General features: G+C 35.2%; 1 protein-coding gene across 1 annotated transcript in view; it reads right to left on the minus strand.

The window, feature by feature from the left end:
• LOC149131211 (chymotrypsin-1-like) overlaps positions 1-19,045 on the minus strand; it is a 45,943-nt gene extending 26,898 nt beyond the window's left edge. Inside the window, exons 1-2 of the mRNA XM_089340868.1 lie at positions 18,957-19,045; positions 17,881-18,043 (exon numbers count right to left, since the gene is read on the minus strand). Coding sequence (XP_089196994.1) covers positions 17,881-18,043; positions 18,957-19,005 — 212 coding nt within the window. The 5' untranslated portion in view covers positions 19,006-19,045. The remainder of the gene's footprint in view (positions 1-17,880; positions 18,044-18,956) is intronic.
• Positions 19,046-21,708: the final 2,663 nt, after the last annotated feature.

The following is a 21,708-nucleotide window of genomic DNA, read 5'->3' on the forward strand; positions in this document are numbered from 1 at the left end:
CAAAAACATCGGAAATAAAGACATCGCATGGAGCCCAAATATAGCTGACAAAGGGTTGGACTATACCCGAGTAAGTAATACTCATTGAAATTTATTCCTATTTTTCCAAATATAATGATGTATTTTAACTTGATACCTCCACTACCCGAACAGCGATCGTAAACACACGTGTTACATCAAAATACACACCATCCCCAAACCCAAACACCATATACAAAAAATAGCTGACAAAGGGTTGGACTATATCCGAGTAAGTAATACTCATTGAAATTTATCTCTATTTTTACAAATATAATGATGTATTTTAACTTGATACCTCCACTACCCGCACAGCGATCGTAAACACACGTGTTACATCAAAATCAGACCATCTTCGAACCCCAAAACACCATGTACAAAAAAATTACAAACATATTAAATAACATCGGTATTATTTCACCCAAGAATAACAACCGAGAAGTACGTACTGTAAGCTTGTTAAGAAAAAAGTACGAAGATATGAACGTGCAAAACAATCTGACAACAGAAATAAACGAACCGGTACCCTACGAAAACGAAGACCGTCAAAATAAAGGGCCGGACGTTGTTCCTCATGTCCCGCAAACAAAACCAAAACGGCATAAATGGACACGTGAGGAACACATTTCGATCCTACACGCCTATTTCACAGCAGTACTCTACCCAAAAAAACGAAAACGCAACAACACATACATATAAAACATGGAAGAAAAATAATGTAAATATAGACCTCGATAAAACAATGAACCCTAACAAACTAGCTAACATAAGAAGATATATTCTAAAAGCAAAAAAAATATCAGAAATAGAAATAGAACAATTGAAAGAAAAAATACATCAGGAAAATCTAGATAGTAGTCACACAGCAATGCCTAATAATAATAATATAAACACTGAGATAGCAAAACACGAGGACAAACGTAACATGCCCGGCAAAAACGAAGTAAACAAAAAACAACAAACCCAGACCGTAGAGATGTATAATAGTGTACAAAAAGCACCAATCCAGAACACCACAGACAAACATATGAATGAAAAGGAAGGCAAAACAAATATAAAGCCTGGAAATAACGAAGGGAAACCTAATAATTACGATACTATGAAAATGAAAATAACCGAAGAACTGAAAACCACAGATCTTAGAATGGACCACAGATTATATCTCCCAAAAATCAAAATAGACAATAAAACAACATCAATAATAAATAGCATAAACCTGGCCGTCACGGAACTAACAACCACAGAAACAACAGGCAATATCACTGAGCTAAATGACATGATATATGCGGCAGCCACTGCAGCCACAAAAGAAGCAGAATACTCACTCAAACCCATCCGAACAGGAGTTCTTCCACCCAAACAGACCTTGTGGATAAATAACATCCAGAACAAAATTAAAAAAAAGAGAAAAGATTTATCGATTCTCAACGAAATTAGTAAACAATCAACACTACTAAGTAACAAGAAGAAAGCAAAAATACTGCACAAATACAGCATTACAGAAAAAGACTTACCTGAGGCAAAAGAAAAACTAAAGCAAGACATCCTTGCCAAAGCACAGAGGATCCGCTGGTATGAGAAACGCCAACGTTTCTTTGAACAAAACAAACAGTTCAAATCCAACCCCAAAAAACTCTACCAAGAACTGGGTAAAAATAAAATAGACATTACTTCAGCACCAACAGCAGAAGAACTAGAGAAATTCTGGAAACAAATATGGTCGGTGAAGCAACAACCCCAAAAAAGGACCATTAAAACAACGAACTTAGCACCTGAGCAACTCTGGGCCCCTATAACAACTGAAGAGGTCACCCAGACACTGCAAAGACTAAGCAACTGGAAAGCACCTGGACACGACAAGATCCCCAATTTCTGGTTAAAACACCTGCTAGCAATGCATAAAAAGCTGGCAGAAAACTTTAACAACATAATAGCAGATCCAGAAACAATGCCTGAATGGCTCACAAAGAGGGAAAACCATCTTAATCCCCAAATCCACGGAAACGGAGAAACCACAAAACTATAGACCTATAACCTGTCTCCCTACGATCTACAAAGCCTTTACTGCAATAATATCGCAGAGATTGAGTAAACACCTGGAAAATAACAACCTGTTTCCAGAAGAGCAGAAGGGATGCTGCAAGGGCTCATACGGCTGTAAAGATCAATTATTGATCAATAAAGCCATAACTGAAGACAGCCGCAGAAAGGAGAAAGGCCTCAGTATGGCCTGGGTGGACTACCAAAAGGCTTTCGACAGTGTTCCCCACACGTGGATTCTGGAAACACTAGCCATAAACAAGGTGGCACCAATTATCATAAAATACATAGAGCACTCAATGAACAAATGGCAGACAGTGCTACAGCTCCAAACAAAAGAGGGACTTGTGAAAACGAAAGCCATCCCCATTAGAAGAGGAATATTCCAGGGAGACACGCTCTCTCCACTCCTGTTCTGCCTGGCACTCACACCTTTAACAGAATTGCTAAATAGAACTGGATGCGGTTACAAATGCTATGGAAAAACAGTCAGCCACCTTCTATATATGGATGACCTAAAATTATATGCAAAAAACGACAAAGAGCTAGAAACACTACTACAGACAGTACACGGCTTTACCAAGGAAATAGAAATGAAATTCGGATTAGAAAAATGTGCCAAAGCAACCCTGAAAAGAGGAAAATTAGTTAAAAGTAGCAATATAACACTAGATAAAGCCAATGAAATAAGAGAACTAGACGAAAGCCAACCATATAAGTATTTAGGAGTCAATGAACTAGATAGGATACAACATACACAAATGAAAGAAAAAATAAAGAAAGAGTACTATAGACGAGTTAGATCAATACTAAAAACAGAGCTCAATGCTAAAAACAAGATAATGGGTATCAACACTTTAGCTGTCCCAGTTATAAGCTACAGCTACAACATCCTTAACTGGACACTAAACGAACTATGTAAAATAGACAGGAAAACAAGAAAAATAATGACAGGATATAGGATGCACCACCCAAAATCTGACATAGAAAGGCTATATATACAACGCACAGAAGGTGGCAGGGGTCTTATACAGCTAGAAAACTATTATAAAATAACCACCATAGGACTGCAAAAATACCTACTCCAGAAGCAAGGGAAACTAATACAAATAGCCACAAAACACGAGCAAAACAAAAAACTGTTTTCAGTATTTAAGGAAGCTGACAAATACAAACAAGAAATCAATCTACCTAACAAATACGAAGAAGAAGAAGAAGAAACAACAAAAGCTATAAAACAAATGAAATCCAAACTAAAACTAGAACAGCAACGGACCATGATAAAACGATGGCAAGAAAAGCCCCTACATGGTAAATACTGGGCTAAACTAAATGCGAAAGAAATAGACAGAGAAAAATCCCAGCAATGGCTGAGAAGCTCAGGACTCAAAGCAGAGACTGAAGGATTTTTAATTGCTGCACAAGACCAAAGCCTCCCCACCAGAAATTACCAAAAACACATAATTAAAAGAAATATAACAAATAACTGTAGAATATGTGGAGATGGACAAGAAACAATAAATCATATTATCTCTGGCTGCCCAGTCCTGGCTAAGAAGGAATATATTCACAGACACGACAGAGCTGGGACCTATATACACTGGAAGCTATGCCAACACTATGGAATAACAACAGAAAAAAGATGGTATAAACACACGCCAGAAAAGGTCACAGAAAACGAGAAAGCAACCATACTCTGGGATATGCCAATACACACAGATAGAGAAATTAAGGCAAATAGACCAGATATAGTTGTCAAAGATCATGAAGAAAAAAAAATGATTTCTAATTGATGTATCAATACCAGCAGATGACAACGTTTCTCGAAAAGAAATGGAAAAACTTTCAAAATACAAAGACCTGGAAATAGAGATAACTCGAATGTGGAGTCTAAAAACAGAAACAATTCCTATCATAGTAGGTGCCTTAGGTATAATAAAAAAATATTCAGACAAATACATAACAAAAACACCAGGACTTACAAATATATATAACATACAGAAAATTGCACTACTGGGTACTGCACACATTCTACGCAAAACACTTTCAATACAGTAAACATAAGAGCACCACAGCAAACCACAGCACATACCCAAGGCGCACAGAGCTGCGCTCGGTAGTGAAGTGAAAGCACGTTATAAAAATAAAACTACTGAATAATAATAATAATGATAATAATAATAATAATAATAATAATAATAATAATAATAATAATAATAATAATAATGATAATAATAATAATAATAATAATAATAATAATAATAATAATAATAATAATAATAATAATAATAATAATAAAAGCCTTTACTTCAATAATATCGCAGAGACTGAGCAAGCATCTGGAAGAAAATAACCTGTTTCCAGAAGATCAGAAGGGATGCTGCAAGGGCACATACGGCTGTAAAGACCAACTAACGATCAATAAAGTCATAAATGAAGACAGCCGCAGAAAGAATAAAGGCCTCAGTATGGCCTGGATCGACTACCGTAAGGCTTTTGAGAGTATTCCCCACACGTGGTTCCTCGAAACTCTAGCCATAAACAAGGTGGCACCAATTATTATAAAATACATAAGACATTCTATGAATAAATGACAGACAGTGCTACAGCTCCAAACAAAAGAGAGACTCGTGACAACGAAAGCCATCCCCATTAGAAGAGGAATATTCCAGGGAGACACTCCTGTTCTGCTTGGCACTCACACCTTTAACTGACTTGCTAAATAGAACTGGATGCGGATATAAATGTTACGGCAAAAGAATCAGCCGCCTTTTATATATGGATGACCTAAAATTATACGCTAGAAATGACAAACAGCTGGAAACACTACTCCAGACAGTACATGGATTTACCAAAGAAATAGATATGAAATTCGGATAAGAAAAATGTGCCAAAGCAACCCTGAAAAGAGGAAAACTAGTTAAGAGTAGCAACATCACACTACATAAAGCCAATGAAATAAGAGAATTAGACCAAAGCCAGCCATATAAATATTGAGGAATCAATGAACTAGATAGGATACAACACAAACACACAAATGAATGAGAAAATAAAGAAAGAATACTATAGACGAGTTAGATCAATACTGAAAACAGAGCTCAATGCTAAAAGCAAGATAATAGGTATTAACACTTTGGCCGTCCCAGTTACAAGTTACAGCTATAATATCCTCAACTGGACACTAAATGAACTAAAATAGAGAGGAAAACAAGAAAAATAATGACAGGATCTAGGATGCACCACCCAAAATCTGACATAGAAAGACTATATATACAACGTACAGGAGGTGGTAGGAGTCTTATACAGCTGGAAAACTATTATAAAATAACCACCATAGAACTGCAAAAATACCTACTTCAGAAGCAAGGGAAACTAATACAAATAGCCACAAAACACGAGCAAAACAAAAAACTGTTTTCAGTATTTAAGGAAGCTGACAAATACAAACAAGAAATCATGCTACCTAATAAATACGAAGAAGAAGAAGAAGAAGAAGAAGAAGAAGAAGAAACATCCTTAAACAAACCTTATTCAGGGACCTTTTGAGCGGTATGGGCTACTCGACCTGAAGAAAATTCTAACTGGGGCCCACCTTGTAGGTCATGCGCTGTTTATCTTGATATGAGATCACCATGTTGCGCACACATGGTTGTGATGCATGTGCTTGGTGTACCCTTATCAGACGGGTAGTCATGATGTGTATAATGGGCTTCGTATATTTTACCCATGTGTCACTTTGATGGCATGCACTGCTCTCTCACTCAATAATAATAATAATAATAATAATAATGATAATAATAATAATAATAATAATAATAATAATAATAATAATAATAATAATAATAATAATTGGTTCTCAGGACTTCTGATCTTAACTGATTGGAAGTGTTATCATGTACATTGTTTTGTCTTGGTATAAAAGATGGGCTACACCAAATGTTCTGCTCAATACCACTAATTTGCTTGTCGGTTATTTGTCCTTAACCAGTTGAGCATGTCATTTGGTGGCTGATGATAGGTGCGTCTCTGATCACGAGAAGAAGTAGTGGGGGATCATTATAGCCATGTGTTGATAGGAATTCTTTGGAGTTTGAATTATTCACCTCTGGAAACATGGGTGTTTCATTCAACATCCCTAGACAACCCTTATTCAAGGACCATTTGAGTGGGATGGGCTACTTGAACTACAGAAAATTTCAACTAGGCCCCACCTGCAAGGTCATGTGCTGTTTTTCTTGAGATGATATCACCATGTCTTGCACAAATGGTTGTGATGCATATGCCTGGTGTACCCTTATCAGACGGGTAGCAATGATGGGTATACTGGACTTCGTATGTTTTACCTCAGTGTCACTTTGATGGCAAGTTCTGCTTTCTCACTCAATACTACTACTACTACTACTACTACTACTACTACTACTACTACTACTACTACTACTACTACTACTACTACTACTACTAATAATAATAATAATAATAATAATAATAATAATAATAATAATCTATAGATAGAATTTATAAATATTTTAATGTATCGGTGCGCGATATATATATATTGTGTGTTATGTACACGATGGGTTTCTTTCAATTTCCGTCTACCAAATCCATTCACAAGGCTTTGGTCGGCCCGAGGCTATAGTACAAGACACATGTCCAAGGTGACACGCAGTAGGACTGAACCCGGAACCACGTTGTTTGGAAGCAAGCTTCTTATGTATGTATGTATGTCATTGTTCAGTTTTATTTCAAGATTTCTTGCCAATAGAGAAAAAATCAGTTTCTAACCTAGATTTATGGCTCCTTCATTAAAATTTCAACATCAACAAAGGGTATTTTTGTTTGTATATAAGTATCTATGTATATATAAGTATCTATGTATATATAAGTATCTATGTCTATGTGCAGATTTGTATGTTTTGATTTTTGCATGTATTCTCAGGCATATACTTGCATATCTATATTTAAATTGTAAACTTCTGTAAAGTTTTACAGATCTTTACAGTTCCACTGATGAATTGGACCTGTAGTCTTCGAATTAGTTTTCTCCTTTCTGGTTTTGAGAAACCTAATTTCTCAAGATTGGTATTTAGGCAGTGTGTTACATATCCCAGGGTCCCAATGATTACTGATATAAACCTGAACTTGTAATCTGGATAGTGTAACTTCAGATTTCTCAATAGTACAGCGTAGGTATTCTCTTTTTCACTGATCTTCAGCTTTATGCTAGCATCCGCTGGGTAGCTAATTCTCACGACTGTTCTCTGTTTCTCTTCTCTATTCCAAATCATTATACCAGGTCTGATGTGCTTGCATTTTATTGAGGTCTTCACAAGGACATACCACCAGTACTCCTTGTTATTACTAGTGGCTATAGCTTCTACCATACTGTGGGTTCGTATTTCTTTGTCCTCGGAGGTTATCCTTCCGACGGATTTCATTATTGAGTGTCCTAGCTACAACATCATGTCTTATCAGTTGATAATACCATGATGACATTTTCGGACAACTGCTTCTGATGTGGGTGATATCTTCGGTGTTAACTCCACAAAGTCTGCATCGCTTGTCACATTTTACTGCTTTTCCTGCATTTCTATCCCTTTTGTACATCAAGTACTTGGTTGTTATTTCCTGCTCCCGGATTGCAATCGCATACCCTTCAAAGTGGGAGGTGGTAATCCGGCTATTGGTCCATGATAATCTGCTCTGATGATCGATGTTACTATCCTCTCGGAGCTTTCTACTAGCATATCCATGCATTGTCTTCTGCTCATATACGCTCATCCTTTTATCTGATAATATGTTGCGGTAGAATCTGCGACTTTTGTTCATGTATTCTAAGTTATCAGACAAAGAATGTTGCTCAAGGAGCTATCTTCCAAGTCTTATGATGTTATCAGCCTCATGTAATTAAACTTGGTCAAGGGATTTGCTTCGACACTTAGTGGCTAAAAGATGTTGCCAAAGGTATGTGATACGACATTCAAAGGCATTTTGGATCGATGTTAAGCCTCTACCGCCTTGTTTTCGTTTTAGGTACAGGCGGTCTACGTCACTGTGTATGTGAAATTATGTGTGCTTGTTAGTATTTTTCGGGTTTTCGAATCAATGGCTTGGATTTCATCAAGCGTCCAACCAAGTACAGCAAACACATTGTGGGCCACCGTTTTATTGAATGCAGAGAGTTCTGAGGTTCAATTTTTCCTTATTTGGCTGTAATATTCTTTAGTGACACGTGTTTTGTTAGAGGTGTAAGATATGTAAGATTATAAGATATGTAAGATTATAAGATATGTAAGATTATAAGATATGTAAGATTATAAGATATGTAAGATTATAAGATATGTAAGATTATAAGATATGTAAGATTATAAGATATGTAAGATTATAAGATATGTTTTCATCCACTCCTAGATATCTGTATCATTCCCTGTCAGATATAAGGGAAACAGTCAAATCATTAATGGAGATGTTACTAGTCTGGTTTATAGTTTATCCCTTTTCACAACCATATAACAACATTTATCCTGACCAAACTCCAACCCTACATCCTTTGAGAATGTAAGTAGATCAAGGCTCTTTTCCATCCCGAAGTTTCTGGATCACGGTTGCAAGAGTGTCACCATCAATGTTTTATGTCTAAGGTGTAACGCAGAAGAAATAACTTCCTCAAGTTTCTTCCAGTCACAGAGTATCTTGGTTAAACTCCTCTTCGCTTCAGATTTTTCCTCCAGAAGGTGTCTACGTCTTCTCGTGAAGGAGCTTCCATAATGTTTACTGCTCCTCTTCTAATGTCTCTGTATACTGCTGCCTGGTTGCAGTTAAATTATTCTCTCTCAGTTATTCTCTTCTGATGTCGGAGTTTTTCACTGACAGCTTTTAGCTTCTACTTGAGGCTAATCAGTTTGCAATCGTCTTCTTTTTGCTATCTCCAAACATCATTTCTGTCTCCTTTGTTACTTTCTGCTGGTGGGTCGTATAGTGATTTGCTTGTTTGCATGCAATAAGCATTATTATATGACTGGTGATCCACCGTAAACCAGTTATTTTTTTCTCTGTCTTCAAAACACATTATGATACTTTCTTGTTGTTTCCATTTTGTTTAGTTTTTGAATGTCATTCATCTACTGTTTTGCGGTAGCAGCCAGAGCTTATAGGCAGGCGTTAATCTGCCAGTATGTGGGTTCGTCACACTGCTGTAAATACTTAATCCCAAATTCGTTAACAGCATTTAATACCATATCTGGTGATTTTTTAATTACTCTGGGAGAGAATACTCTCTCCTCGAGAGTAATTCAAAACCAAAATTATTTTTTCTCGGAAAGTTTAGTAAGGGCACATTTCACGGGTATATATATATATATATATATATATATATATATATATATATATATATATATATATATGTATGTGTGTGTGTATGTATGTATGTATGTATGTACGTAAGTATATATGTGTATATATATATATATATATATATATATATATATATATATATAGATATATATATCTGTGTGTGTGTAAATATTTGTATATTTTGTATAGGTAGGGTGAAATCCAAGCTGCATCCTCATGGATCACATCCGTTTATTCCAGTATCATAATTTAGTTTGTAGTTGTATTTGTGTAGCTGTATTCAGGGAGCTGGAAAATATTTTTGGTATTATTTATTCACCATTACGTGTTTCATTTGCTAATAGGAATTACAAAGTTGTATATGCTGGATAAACATGTAAGAAATTTCCTATTAGAAATTCTTCAGACAGAATCAAATAATACAAAATTTACATATAGATGGAGTATTTATATATAGTTAGTAATCAGGAGTTGTATAAATAGTTAAAAGAAAGAATAAAGAGTAAATCATGTAGTAAAGAGAGGAGACAGAGAGCTAGATATATGCATACATCCATACATATACACATATATGTATATATACACATATGCATACACACATACACGCACACATACGTACATATGTATAGAGACCGTTGTATTCATGTATATACGACGCGCATACACACACACACATACACAAATCCTCACTATACACACTCGTATATATAAGTGTGTGTATATATGTATATATATGTATGTATATATATATGTACATATATATACATATATATACATACGTATATATATATGCATATATATGTATTTTTATGTGTATGTATATATATGTATATATATATATATATAAATATATATATATATACTGAAGGTGATAAATTGAATATTAAAAAAAGCCAATGAAATAAGAGAACTAGACGAAAGCCAACCATATAAGTATTTAGGAGTCAATGAACTAGATAGGATACAGCATACACAAATGAAAGAAAAAATAAAGAAAGAGTACTATAGACGAGTTAGATCAATACTAAAAACAGAGCTCAATGCTAAAAACAAGATAATGGGTATCAACACTTTAGCTGTCCCAGTTATAGGCTACAGCTACAACATCCTTAACTGGACACTAAATGAACTATGTAAAATAGACAGAAAAACAAGAAAAATAATGACAGGATCTAGGATGCACCACCCAAAATCTGACATAGAAAGGCTATATATACAACGTACAGAAGGTGGCAGGGGTCTTATACAGCTAGAAAACTATTATAAAATAACCACCATAGGACTGCAAAAATACCTACTCCAGAAGCAAGGGAAGCTAATACAAATAGCCACAAAACACGAGCAAAACAAAAAACCGTTTTCAGTATTTAAGGAAGCTGACAAATACAAACAAGAACTCAATCTACCTAACAAATACGAAGAAGAAGAAGAAACAACAAAAGCTATAAAACAAATGAAATCCAAACTAAAACTAGAACAGCAACGGACCATGATAAAACGATGGCAAGAAAAGCCCCTACATGGTAAATACTGGGCTAAACTAAATGCGAAAGAAATAGACAGAGAAAAATCCCAGCAATGGCTGAGAAGCTCAGGACTCAAAGCAGAGACTGAAGGATTTTTAATTGCTGCACAAGACCAGAGCCTCCCCACCAGAAATTACCAAAAACACATAATGAAAAGAAATATAACAAGTAACTGTAGAATATGTGGAGATGGACAAGAAACAATAAATCATATTATCTCTGGCTGCCCAGTCCTGGCTAAGAAGGAATATATTCACAGACACGACAGAGCTGGGACCTATATACACTGGAAGCTATGCCAACACTATGGAATAACAACAGAAAAAAGATGGTATAAACACACGCCAGAAAAGGTCACAGAAAACGAGAAAGCAACCATACTCTGGGATATGCCAATACACACAGATAGAGAAATTAAGGCAAATAGACCAGATATAGTTGTCAAAGATCATGAAGAAAACAAATGCTTTCTAATTGATGTATCAATACCAGCAGATGACAACGTTTCTCGAAAAGAAATGGAAAAACTTTCAAAATACGAAGACCTGGAAATAGAGATAACTCGAATGTGGAGTCTAAAAACAGAAACAATTCCTATCATAGTAGGTGCCTTAGGTATAATAAAAAAATATTCAGACAAATACATAACAAAAATACCAGGACTTACAAATATATATAACATACAGAAAATTGCACTACTGGGTACTGCACACATTCTACGCAAAACACTTACAATACAGTAAACATAAGAGCACCACAGCACATACCCAAGGCGCAGAGAGCTGCGCTCGGTAGTGAAGTGAAAGCACGTTATAAAAATAAAACTACTGAACAATAATAATAATAACAATATTTTAAAAGGATTGACGTAACTCTTCACAAAGGCAAACAGACAAGACGAAGAGCCCGAGGCGATTGCAATAGCTATTTCATTGGTTGAACAATGTTTCGACACTCCGTGTGTCTTTTACAAGTTCAAATTATAAAATGAAATTAAATTCAAAGATAGGAAACGCTGAAACATTCAAAATTAAATCGGAATAACAGTGTTTCTTTCCAAGTAAAACGACGTCATCAGTCTTTGGTCTTTCACAAAATTCAGCAGAAGGAAGGAAAGACAGAAAAAAAAGCAAGAAAAGAATTGGTGAAAAAATTATTCAGTCAAAAAGTTTAATATAAATATGGTGGAATTCGCCTGTCATTTTATTAATTCCTCCAAGCTGAGATGTCAACAGCTCACAAATATAACTATCCTCACAAATATATCTATGCAGCATTTACCAGTACCTTGACAATCCGAATTCACTACCAGAAGGTTGCAGGTAGAAGACTAGATGAACGCATGGTCTATCATATATAGACAAAGCAGTTTTAGATGAAGTAAAAGCTAAAACGAAAAATATAACAATAGCATGGATAGATTATAGGAAAGCCTACGACTTAATCTCACGCTCATGGATAAGAGAATATTTGAGTATGTTCAGTATAGCAGACAACATAAGAGAATTAATTAGCTTTAGCATGAAGAAATGGAAAGTAGATCTATATTCAGGTGACACAGTCGTAGGGAAAGTTAATATCAAAAGAGGAATTTTCCAGGGGGACTCGTTGTCCCCTTTAATATTTGTCATATGTTTGGTCCCCTTCAGTTTAGTATTAAGGAAGGCAAAGACAGGGCATCAGTTCATAAATAGTAATGGAAAAATTAACCACTTGCTCTATATCGATGATATGAAGCATTATAGTAAGAATGAAAAAGAGATAGATTCCTTAATACAGACAGTAAGACACTTCAGCAAAGATATAGGCATGGAATTTGGCATTGATAAGTGTGCAATATTAGTCATGAAAAGGGGACAGGCAGTCAACAGCGAAGGCATCCAATTATCAGATGGCCAGACATTAAAATCATTGAAAGGAGGAGAGAGTTATAAGTATTAGAATCTGATACAGTACTAACTACAGAAATGAAAAGGAAAATTGAGGAGTACATCAGAAGGCTGAGGAAGCTAATGAAGTCAAAGCTAAATAGTCTGAATCTGGTGAAAGCTGTAAATACTTGGGCAGAATCATTACTTAGATATTCAGCAGCTTTTGTAGATTGGACAAAAACTGAATTATCAAAGCTAGACAGGAGTACTAGGAAGGGATTCAATATGAATGGAGGATTCCATCCAAAGGCATGAGTAGCAAGATTATACCTACTTAGAAAGGAAGGTGAAAGAAGGTTAATATCAGTAGAAGACTGCATGGAGTTCGCTCGAGTAGATATAGACTCCTATGTAGGTAATAGGGAAGAATGTTTATTAAAAGCTGCCAGAGTCTCAGCAAAACATAGGGAAACCAAAACATCAAACAAACTTAAAACCCAGAAAAAAGAACAGGAATTAGCTGACTGGCTGGAGAAGGCGTTGCATGGTAAATTTCCAAAGATAGTTTCAGCAAACAGTAGTAGTGAGACATGGTTATGGCTGCAGAAAAGAAAGTTGAAGAGGGAGACAGAAAGTTTGCTAGTAGCAGTACAAGATCAAGCATTAAGGACTAATTAGATAAACGCCAAAATAGACAAAAACAAGTAGATTCCAAATGTAGATTAGGCAAATCGAAAGAGGAAAGCATTACTCATATAGTAAGTGAATGTAGCATGCTGGCACAGAAAGAATACAAGAAAAGACATGACAATCAAGAGAGAGCAATCTACTGGGAGCTATGTAGAAAGTTAAGATTTGAACACACTGATAAAAGGTATGAACATGAACCTAGGAAGGTACTAGAAAGTACGAAGTACAAGATGTTGTGGGAGTTTAACGTTCTAGAAGCTAGAAGGCCTGATTTGGTGGTGGTAGTAGTAGTAGTAGTAGTAGTAGTAGTAGTAGTAGTAGTAGTAGTAGATAAAGAGAATAAAAAATGCCAGATAATTGACTTTACAGTCCCAAATGATTAAAAAATTAATATGAGAAGTATAGAAAAAATAGCAAAGTACCAGGACTTAGCTATTGAATTACAGAGATTATAGAAAGTGCGGGTAAAATGTATCCCAGTGCATTGGGTGCTATCCCTAAAGATATGAACAGATAGATAGAGGAAATAAGTACAGGCGCAGGAGTGGCTGCGTTGTAAGTAGCTTGCTTACCAACCACATGGTTCCGGGTTCAGTCCCACTGCGTGGCACCTTGGGCAAGTGTCTTCTACTATAGCCTCAGGCCGACCAAAGTCTTGTGAGTGGATTTGGTAGACGGAAACTGAAAGAAGCCCGTCGTATATATGTATATATATATATATATGTGTGTGTGTGTGTGTGTGTGTGTGTGTGTGTATGTGTGTGTGTGTTTGTGTGTCTGTGTTTGCCCCCCCAACATCGCTTGACAATCGATGCTGGTGTGTTTACGTCCCCGTAACTTAGCGGTTCGGCAAAAGAGACCGATAGAATAAGTACTAGGCTTACAAAGAATAAGTCCCGGGGTAGATTTGCTCGACTAAAGGCAGTGCTCCAGCATGGCCGCAGTCAAATGACTGAAACAAGTAAAAGAGTAAAAGAGTAATAAAACCCCGTTTAGTACAGCTCCAGAAAACAGTGTTATTGGGGACAACTAGGATGCTTAGGAGGGTTCTTGATCAAAGCCTCTACAACAGAACCTGCAAAAACAAATAATGAATAGAAATGCAATAAGTTAATGCAAAGTATTTGGTGATGGGAAAGAAATAATAAATCATATAATCTCTGGTTGTCCAGTCCTGGTCAAGAAAGAATGCATCCACAGACATGATAGAGTTTGGATTTATACACTGGAAATTATGCCAACAGGAATGACAACAGGAAAAATGTGGTATAGGCTTATCCCAGAAAAGGTCTCCGAAAATGACAAAGCAACCATATTCTGTGCTACACCAATACTCTAAGATATATTAAATGTACACAGAATGATCAAAGCTAATAGACAAGATATTGTCGTCAGAGACCACCAAGAAATGAAATGCCTTCTAATCGACATAGCAGTCCCAACAGAATCTTGTTTTCCCCAATTTTATTCATTTGTGTGTTCAATATTTTTTTCTATTCTATTTGATAGTCTTGCTTTGTTCAACGTAATCAATCTGAGGAGTATATATATCTATACAGAGAATACAAAACAAGTCATACAAAAGGGATTACAGGAACATTTCGGTGATCTACATCTATCTATCTATTTCTCTCTCTCTCTCTCCCTCTCGTTGGAATTTATTGCGTTTTTAAATTTCGGAATCTATTTTTTTGGAGAATTATATTTTTGAATCATTTTGGTATCTATTATTTTTTTTCTAGTTAGTTTTAGTTAATTTTTGTTTATTTTCAGGTCATTAAAATGGAATGTGAAGACAAGAAAAACGAGCATTTTCGACACTTTCTTCTTTTTGCATTTAATCACGGTTCTAAGGCCGCAAATGCTGCTCGCGACATTTGTGCTGTGTATGGAGAGGGTGCCATACCTAAAAGAACCGTTCGTGATTGACATGCCAAGTTCAAAAATGGAAATTTTGACCTCAAAGACGCACCTCGTTCTGGCCGTCCAGTTGAGTTCGATGAAGAGAGATTAAACCAACTTTTGCACGAAAATTCTTGTCAAACGACAAGGGAACTGGCAGAGAAAATGGAATGCACCCACACTGCTATAGAGAAGCATCTTCACTCAATGGGAAAGGTTCAGAAGTATGGAGCATGGGTTCTGCATGCTTTAAGTGACAACAACAGCAAAAATCAACGAGTCACAATCTTTGCTGGTTTGCATGCTCGTCACCGTTCAACTCATGGACACAAGCAACGATTTCTTTACCGAATCGTTACTGGCGACGAAAAATGGTGCCTGTACATCAATATGAAGCAGCGTAAGGAATGGCTTAGCCCCTGTAAACAAGTGACACTGCACGTGAAACAGGATCTTCATCCGTGTAAAACAATATTGTGCGTATGGTGGGACTGGGAAGGGATTTATCCATTACGAATTCCTTGAACGGAACCAAACGGTCAACGCGGAACTCTATGTTCAACAGATGGAACGACTCAACACGGCTATTCAAGAGAAAAGACCTAATCGTCAGCATGGAGTTCTTCTGCTGCATGACAACGCCCGCCCTCATATCGCCAATATGACCAAGGAAGCCATTCAAACGCATGGCCGGGAAGTGCTGTCACACCCGCCGTACTCTCCTCATTTGGAACCAATGGATTTCCACTTCTTTCGATCTCTTTCAAATGCCATGCGTGGAGTTTCATTCAATACTGATGCAGAATTTAGAGCTTGGTTGGATCAATTTTTCAAGTCAAAATCGGGTGATTTCTACCAACGAGGTATTGAAAATCTTGTTGAATGTTGGGAAGAAGTTGTAAACAACAAGGGTGAATACATTATTGATTAATTAGTTGTAATTTTTTATTAAACATTTTCAAAAATTTAAATTTAAAAAACGGCGGGAACTTAGTTGCCAACCTAATACATATACATACATACACACATACATATATATATATATATATATATATATATATATATATATATATATATATATATATACAAACACATATGATTTGTAATAATGAAGTCAAAGCAAATGATATTTTGAAAAATAATTATTAGCAATGGAAGCAATATTAGAACCAAAAGGCAATTTTTATATTCAACTTAACGTGTATGTCTTGTTAGAATGCCGAATACTGCGGGGTTAGCCTTGAGAGTTTCTCGCATATAGGCGCATGGTCATAAAGACATATTGTAGCAGACTATGATCGTTTGTTAACGGCGCTGGAACGGCCACATCAGGTTATCTCTATCTACTGGACTTCTATAACAGGCGTCTGGTGACCGCATACCAGCTAAATCTTGTGCTATGATATATAAAATATCAGTGAACTCTTTCACAGACACAGTCATCTCTGTGCTTAGACTCTTTTTGTATTACCTTATTGTATTTACTTAAAAGATGGTTTGTACTTTCGCCTTCTTTTCCAAATTCTGAATTTGGTCTCTGACTGAGTTTTATCGATCGTTGCCTTTATCAAATTCGTTACAATGCTAGTTCCTGAGCAGAATTATAATTATTCTTATTTATTATTATTATTATTATTATTATTATTCAGTAGTTTTATTTTTATAACGTGCTTTCACTTCACTACCGAGCGCAGCTCTGTGCGCCTTGGGTACGTGCTGTGGTTTGCTGTGTATTATTATTATTATTATTATTATTATTATTATTATTATTATTATTATTATTAATATTATTATTATTATTATGTTGTTTTTTTTTCTTCAAATTTTCTTCCATTTCTTGCCGAGTGTTTCTGTACACCTTGGGCAGAGAAGCTTACTGTGTGCATTCTCAGTTTACACACGCAAATTCACAGGTAAAATATGTATTTTAAAAAAATTAATAAATAAATAAATTCATGAATGGATGTTGTTTTCACGGCGATAATGCTCTTCTCAGTACATGAGTTGTTCCAGTTAACAAGATTTTTTGCACTTCCTGTAGGGATAGTAAGCCTAGTATCATTTTCAAATAGGTTTCAGTACCTTTTTTTTTTTATCATTCCTAGAGATACTACAATCACTGGTACGGTAGTCGCCTTGAGGTGCCACATTTTTTTCAATTTCTATTAGAAAGTCTTTATATTTACTGATCTTGTCAAATTCTTTCGCCGCTATATTATGATCGCAAGGAATACTCATGTCAATTAATAAACACTTCTTCTTTGTCTGATCTTTTATAATAATATCCGGTTTACTAGCTTTTATAGTTTTGTCAGTATGTACGGGGAAGTACCAGAGAATCGATACATTTTATTATTATTATTATTATTATTATTATTATTATTATTATTATTATTATTATTATTATTATTATTATTATTATTATTGTTGTTGTTGTTATTTTTATTATTAATATCTTCATTATTGTTATAGATACTTACAGGCAGTGAGCGGCTGTCACTACGTGAGTAGAATCAATAAGAGTACCTCCACAAGCACCGTATGTGTCCTTATGGTCTGCATCGAATACTTCTAAATGGACAATTGATGGGAATTCACATAACCCAGCTGCTGACCCGGCAACAATTTGGTCTTTTGGTGAAGCTATTTAAATACAAGAAAATAGAATGAAATAGTATAGAAAATATGTTTAAAAATAAGCAATTGGAATTTGATGTCGAAGGCGAGAATTTGGGAATTAGCAGAAACATTACAGTGGCTGTCATTTTTAATGATTTTTGTTGTTGTTACTGATGTTGGTTAACTCTCAAGTTTGCCTTAAACCAGAAGGACTATTATCAAATACGTTCCAGTTACCTCTTCCTAATTTAGACATGCATTGCTTAAATCGTTACAACCTTGGACAAATGTCTTATCATTAATAGTACCAGGTAGTGCTATTAAGTTAGACATGGCCTGGGTTTATACTGGCCGAAACCTATCAAAGTTATCAAAGTTATAAAGTTATATTTGGTTCAAGCCATTTATGTTCTGAATTCAAACATCGGTAAATTCAAGTTTTGCTCTCATTTCTATGTGGTTGGTGAAATAAAACTGAGGTCATTTTAATGAGACTGATGTTGATACTTGTGTCGTTCAAGTTTCTCAGTGCAAGACAGACTACGATTGACAGTAATCCTGAACGAGTTTTCATTGAGCAACTTGTAACATTCCAAGAAAGATGCATTGGGTCATGTAGTCGTACATACAGCCATCTAAAACATATTTGATCATAGTTAAGCTTGATCTAGGTTAAACAATAACAACAGCAACAACAACAATAACAACGAACGTACTCTTATATCAATACTATCACACTCCTCCATTCTCTCTCCCATCTACAGATCTAGGGTCTTAATCAAAAGGGTATAAATAAAACGTTTCCCACTTAACATCCTGGACTTGTTAACTTTTAAGGAATTAATACACTGTTATATGTGTGTGTGTGGGAGGGGAGAGAGAGAGAGAGAGAGAGAGAAAGAAAGAGAGAGAGATGATACATGGTATGTATATTTACCTGCAAAGGCGGCCACGAAAGCAAGTGAGAGACAACACAAGTACAGCATGGCTGAAGATGTTGAGAAGGTTGTTGCTCGTGTTATTTATATAATCAGTAGAGCTATAGTACGCGTACAGAGAAGCATTGACATGAACAGACACACGCACATGTACACACATCCACACATATACAGGCACAGATATAGATGCACATATATGCCTGTATATATGTATGTATATATGTATGTACATTTATATATCTACGTATGTCAATAAAAATATATGTGCAAGTGTTTATGTGCAGAGTGTATGTTTGTATGTATATACATATGTGTGTGAATCAGTGTATATGTGTATCTATGTATACAACCCACACGTACATGTAGCTATATGCGTATATAGCTACACGTGCCTGTATGAGTGTATGTGTATATGTGTATACACACACACACACACGCCTCAGACATAAACACGCGTGCAAATATATATATGTATGTATGTATGTATGTATGTATATATATATATATATATATATATATATATATATATATATTTGTATATGTGTTCGTGTATTTATATATATTTTGTGTGTGTGTGTGTGTGTGTGTGTGTGTGAGTGTATGTAGACGTTTTCTCACTCCTCCACCCTTTCACCTTCCCACCCTCCTATTTCTAATTCAGTATTTCAGAACACTTTCAATAAGTTTTAAATTGCTGTCTACATATAATTTTGGAGTGCATATGTATGCATGCATGTATGTAAAATATGTATGTATGTATGTGTCTATGTAAAATATGTATGTATGTATGTGTGTATGTATGTAAGCAGGCATGTACGCATGTAAGTATGCATTTTCATATGTATATATGCATGTTTCTACATATATAAAAATAGGCGTATATGGAATATGCATATGTACATAATCATATATGTATATCTGTGCGTGTGTATGCGTGTGTCAGTGTGGCCGACGTGGGTAGGTTTTTTCTGTGTATACACATTCACATATATAAATTGTGCGTATGTATGTATACACATACATACATATATATAAATACACACACACGTATATATATATATATATATATATATATATGATTAAAGTTTATGGCGATCACCGTGCAATGACTACGGAAAATAGTCTAATAAAGAGGAATATTGGACATTTAGAAAAAAGAAAGCTCACCTATTCGCGTGGGAGTCGAACCCACATCCTTTTGTTAACACGACTAAGTGTGCTACCTTTACGCCAGCGAATTAGCCTCCACTTTTCTGTCAAATTCAAGAACTATAATAGATCGTGTTTGTTTCCTTAGTCATTGCACGGTGATCACCATAAGCTTAAAGCTCATATAAAAACACCATTATTATTATTTACAGGTTTGTAAACACTGCACTGTGTGAAAAATAACCATTCGCACCGAAAGCATATAGAAAGTTTGCTTACATAAAAACAAACACGAACTATTATAGTTCTTAAATTTGACAGAAATGGGGAGGCTAATTCGCTGGTGTAAAGGTAGCACACTTAGTTGCGTTAACAAAGGGATGTGGGTTAGATTCCCACGCGGATAGGAAAGCCTTCTTTTTTCTATCAAGGGCTTATTTGCCCCTTTATTAGACTATTTTCCTTAGTCAATGCACGGTGATCACCATAAGATTTAAGCTTATATAAAAATATCATTATTATTATTCACAGGATTATAAACACGGCGCCGTATAAAAACCTTTCGCACCGAAAGTATATATATATAAGGATTTACTTTTCGTAACGAGATTAAAAAAATCCAAGGCTGTGTATATTTCAGAACATTTATAAATAGAATGTCTTACAGCTGTTTCCAGCATTTTTATTATATCCCTTCATCGGAGACGGTGTAAGAGGATGGTTATACCGCTCATAACCGATATATATATATATATATATATATATATATATATATATATATATATATATATATATATATATATATATATATATAAATTGTAAATCCAAAAGAAAAAAATAACAACAAAACTACAAAGGATTCCGCGGTACACGTGTTTCAAGCTCTACATGTGTATAATATAATATAACATAACATAATATGTGTATAATCTACAATGTAAAGCCATCTTCAGCCGCAAAAATTATCTCTCTCCCAGGAAATTATACCATCTCGACGTTGAAGTAAGAAGAAATGTGTGATGTAAGAGGTGAAGATCCTTTCGGTATTTGCAAGGTATGGAAGGTTTTCGAAGGACCGGAGAGATTATGTCCGGGTGGTGAATTATACCAGATATAGTACTATACAAAATACCGAAAGGATCTTCACCTCTTGCATCACACATTTCTTCTTACTTCAACGTCGAGATGGTATAATTTCCTGGGAGAGAGATAATTTTTGGGGCTGAAGATGGCTTTACATTGTAGATTATACACATATTATGTTATGTTATATTATATTATGTTATATTATATTATACACATGTAGACCTTGAAACACGTGTACCGCGGAATCCTTTGTAGTTTTGCTGTTATTTTTTTCTTTTGGATTTACAATTTATTCCTTCACCACAACCACTAGCTGGAATACACAGGTGCTTACAATTGTCAAGTATTACCTCTAATTTTCAATTTACCTATATATATATATATATATATATATATATATATATATATATATATATATATATATATATATATATATATATATAATTTGATAAACCTACAAGACTAGGTGAAAGCGCTAATTTATAAAACATGTGACATATGAATGAAATTCTGTAA

This window comes from Octopus bimaculoides, chromosome 24, assembly GCF_046866305.1.
Source record: "Octopus bimaculoides isolate indiv1 chromosome 24, ASM4686630v1, whole genome shotgun sequence".
Lineage (NCBI taxonomy): Eukaryota > Metazoa > Mollusca > Cephalopoda > Octopoda > Octopodidae > Octopus > Octopus bimaculoides.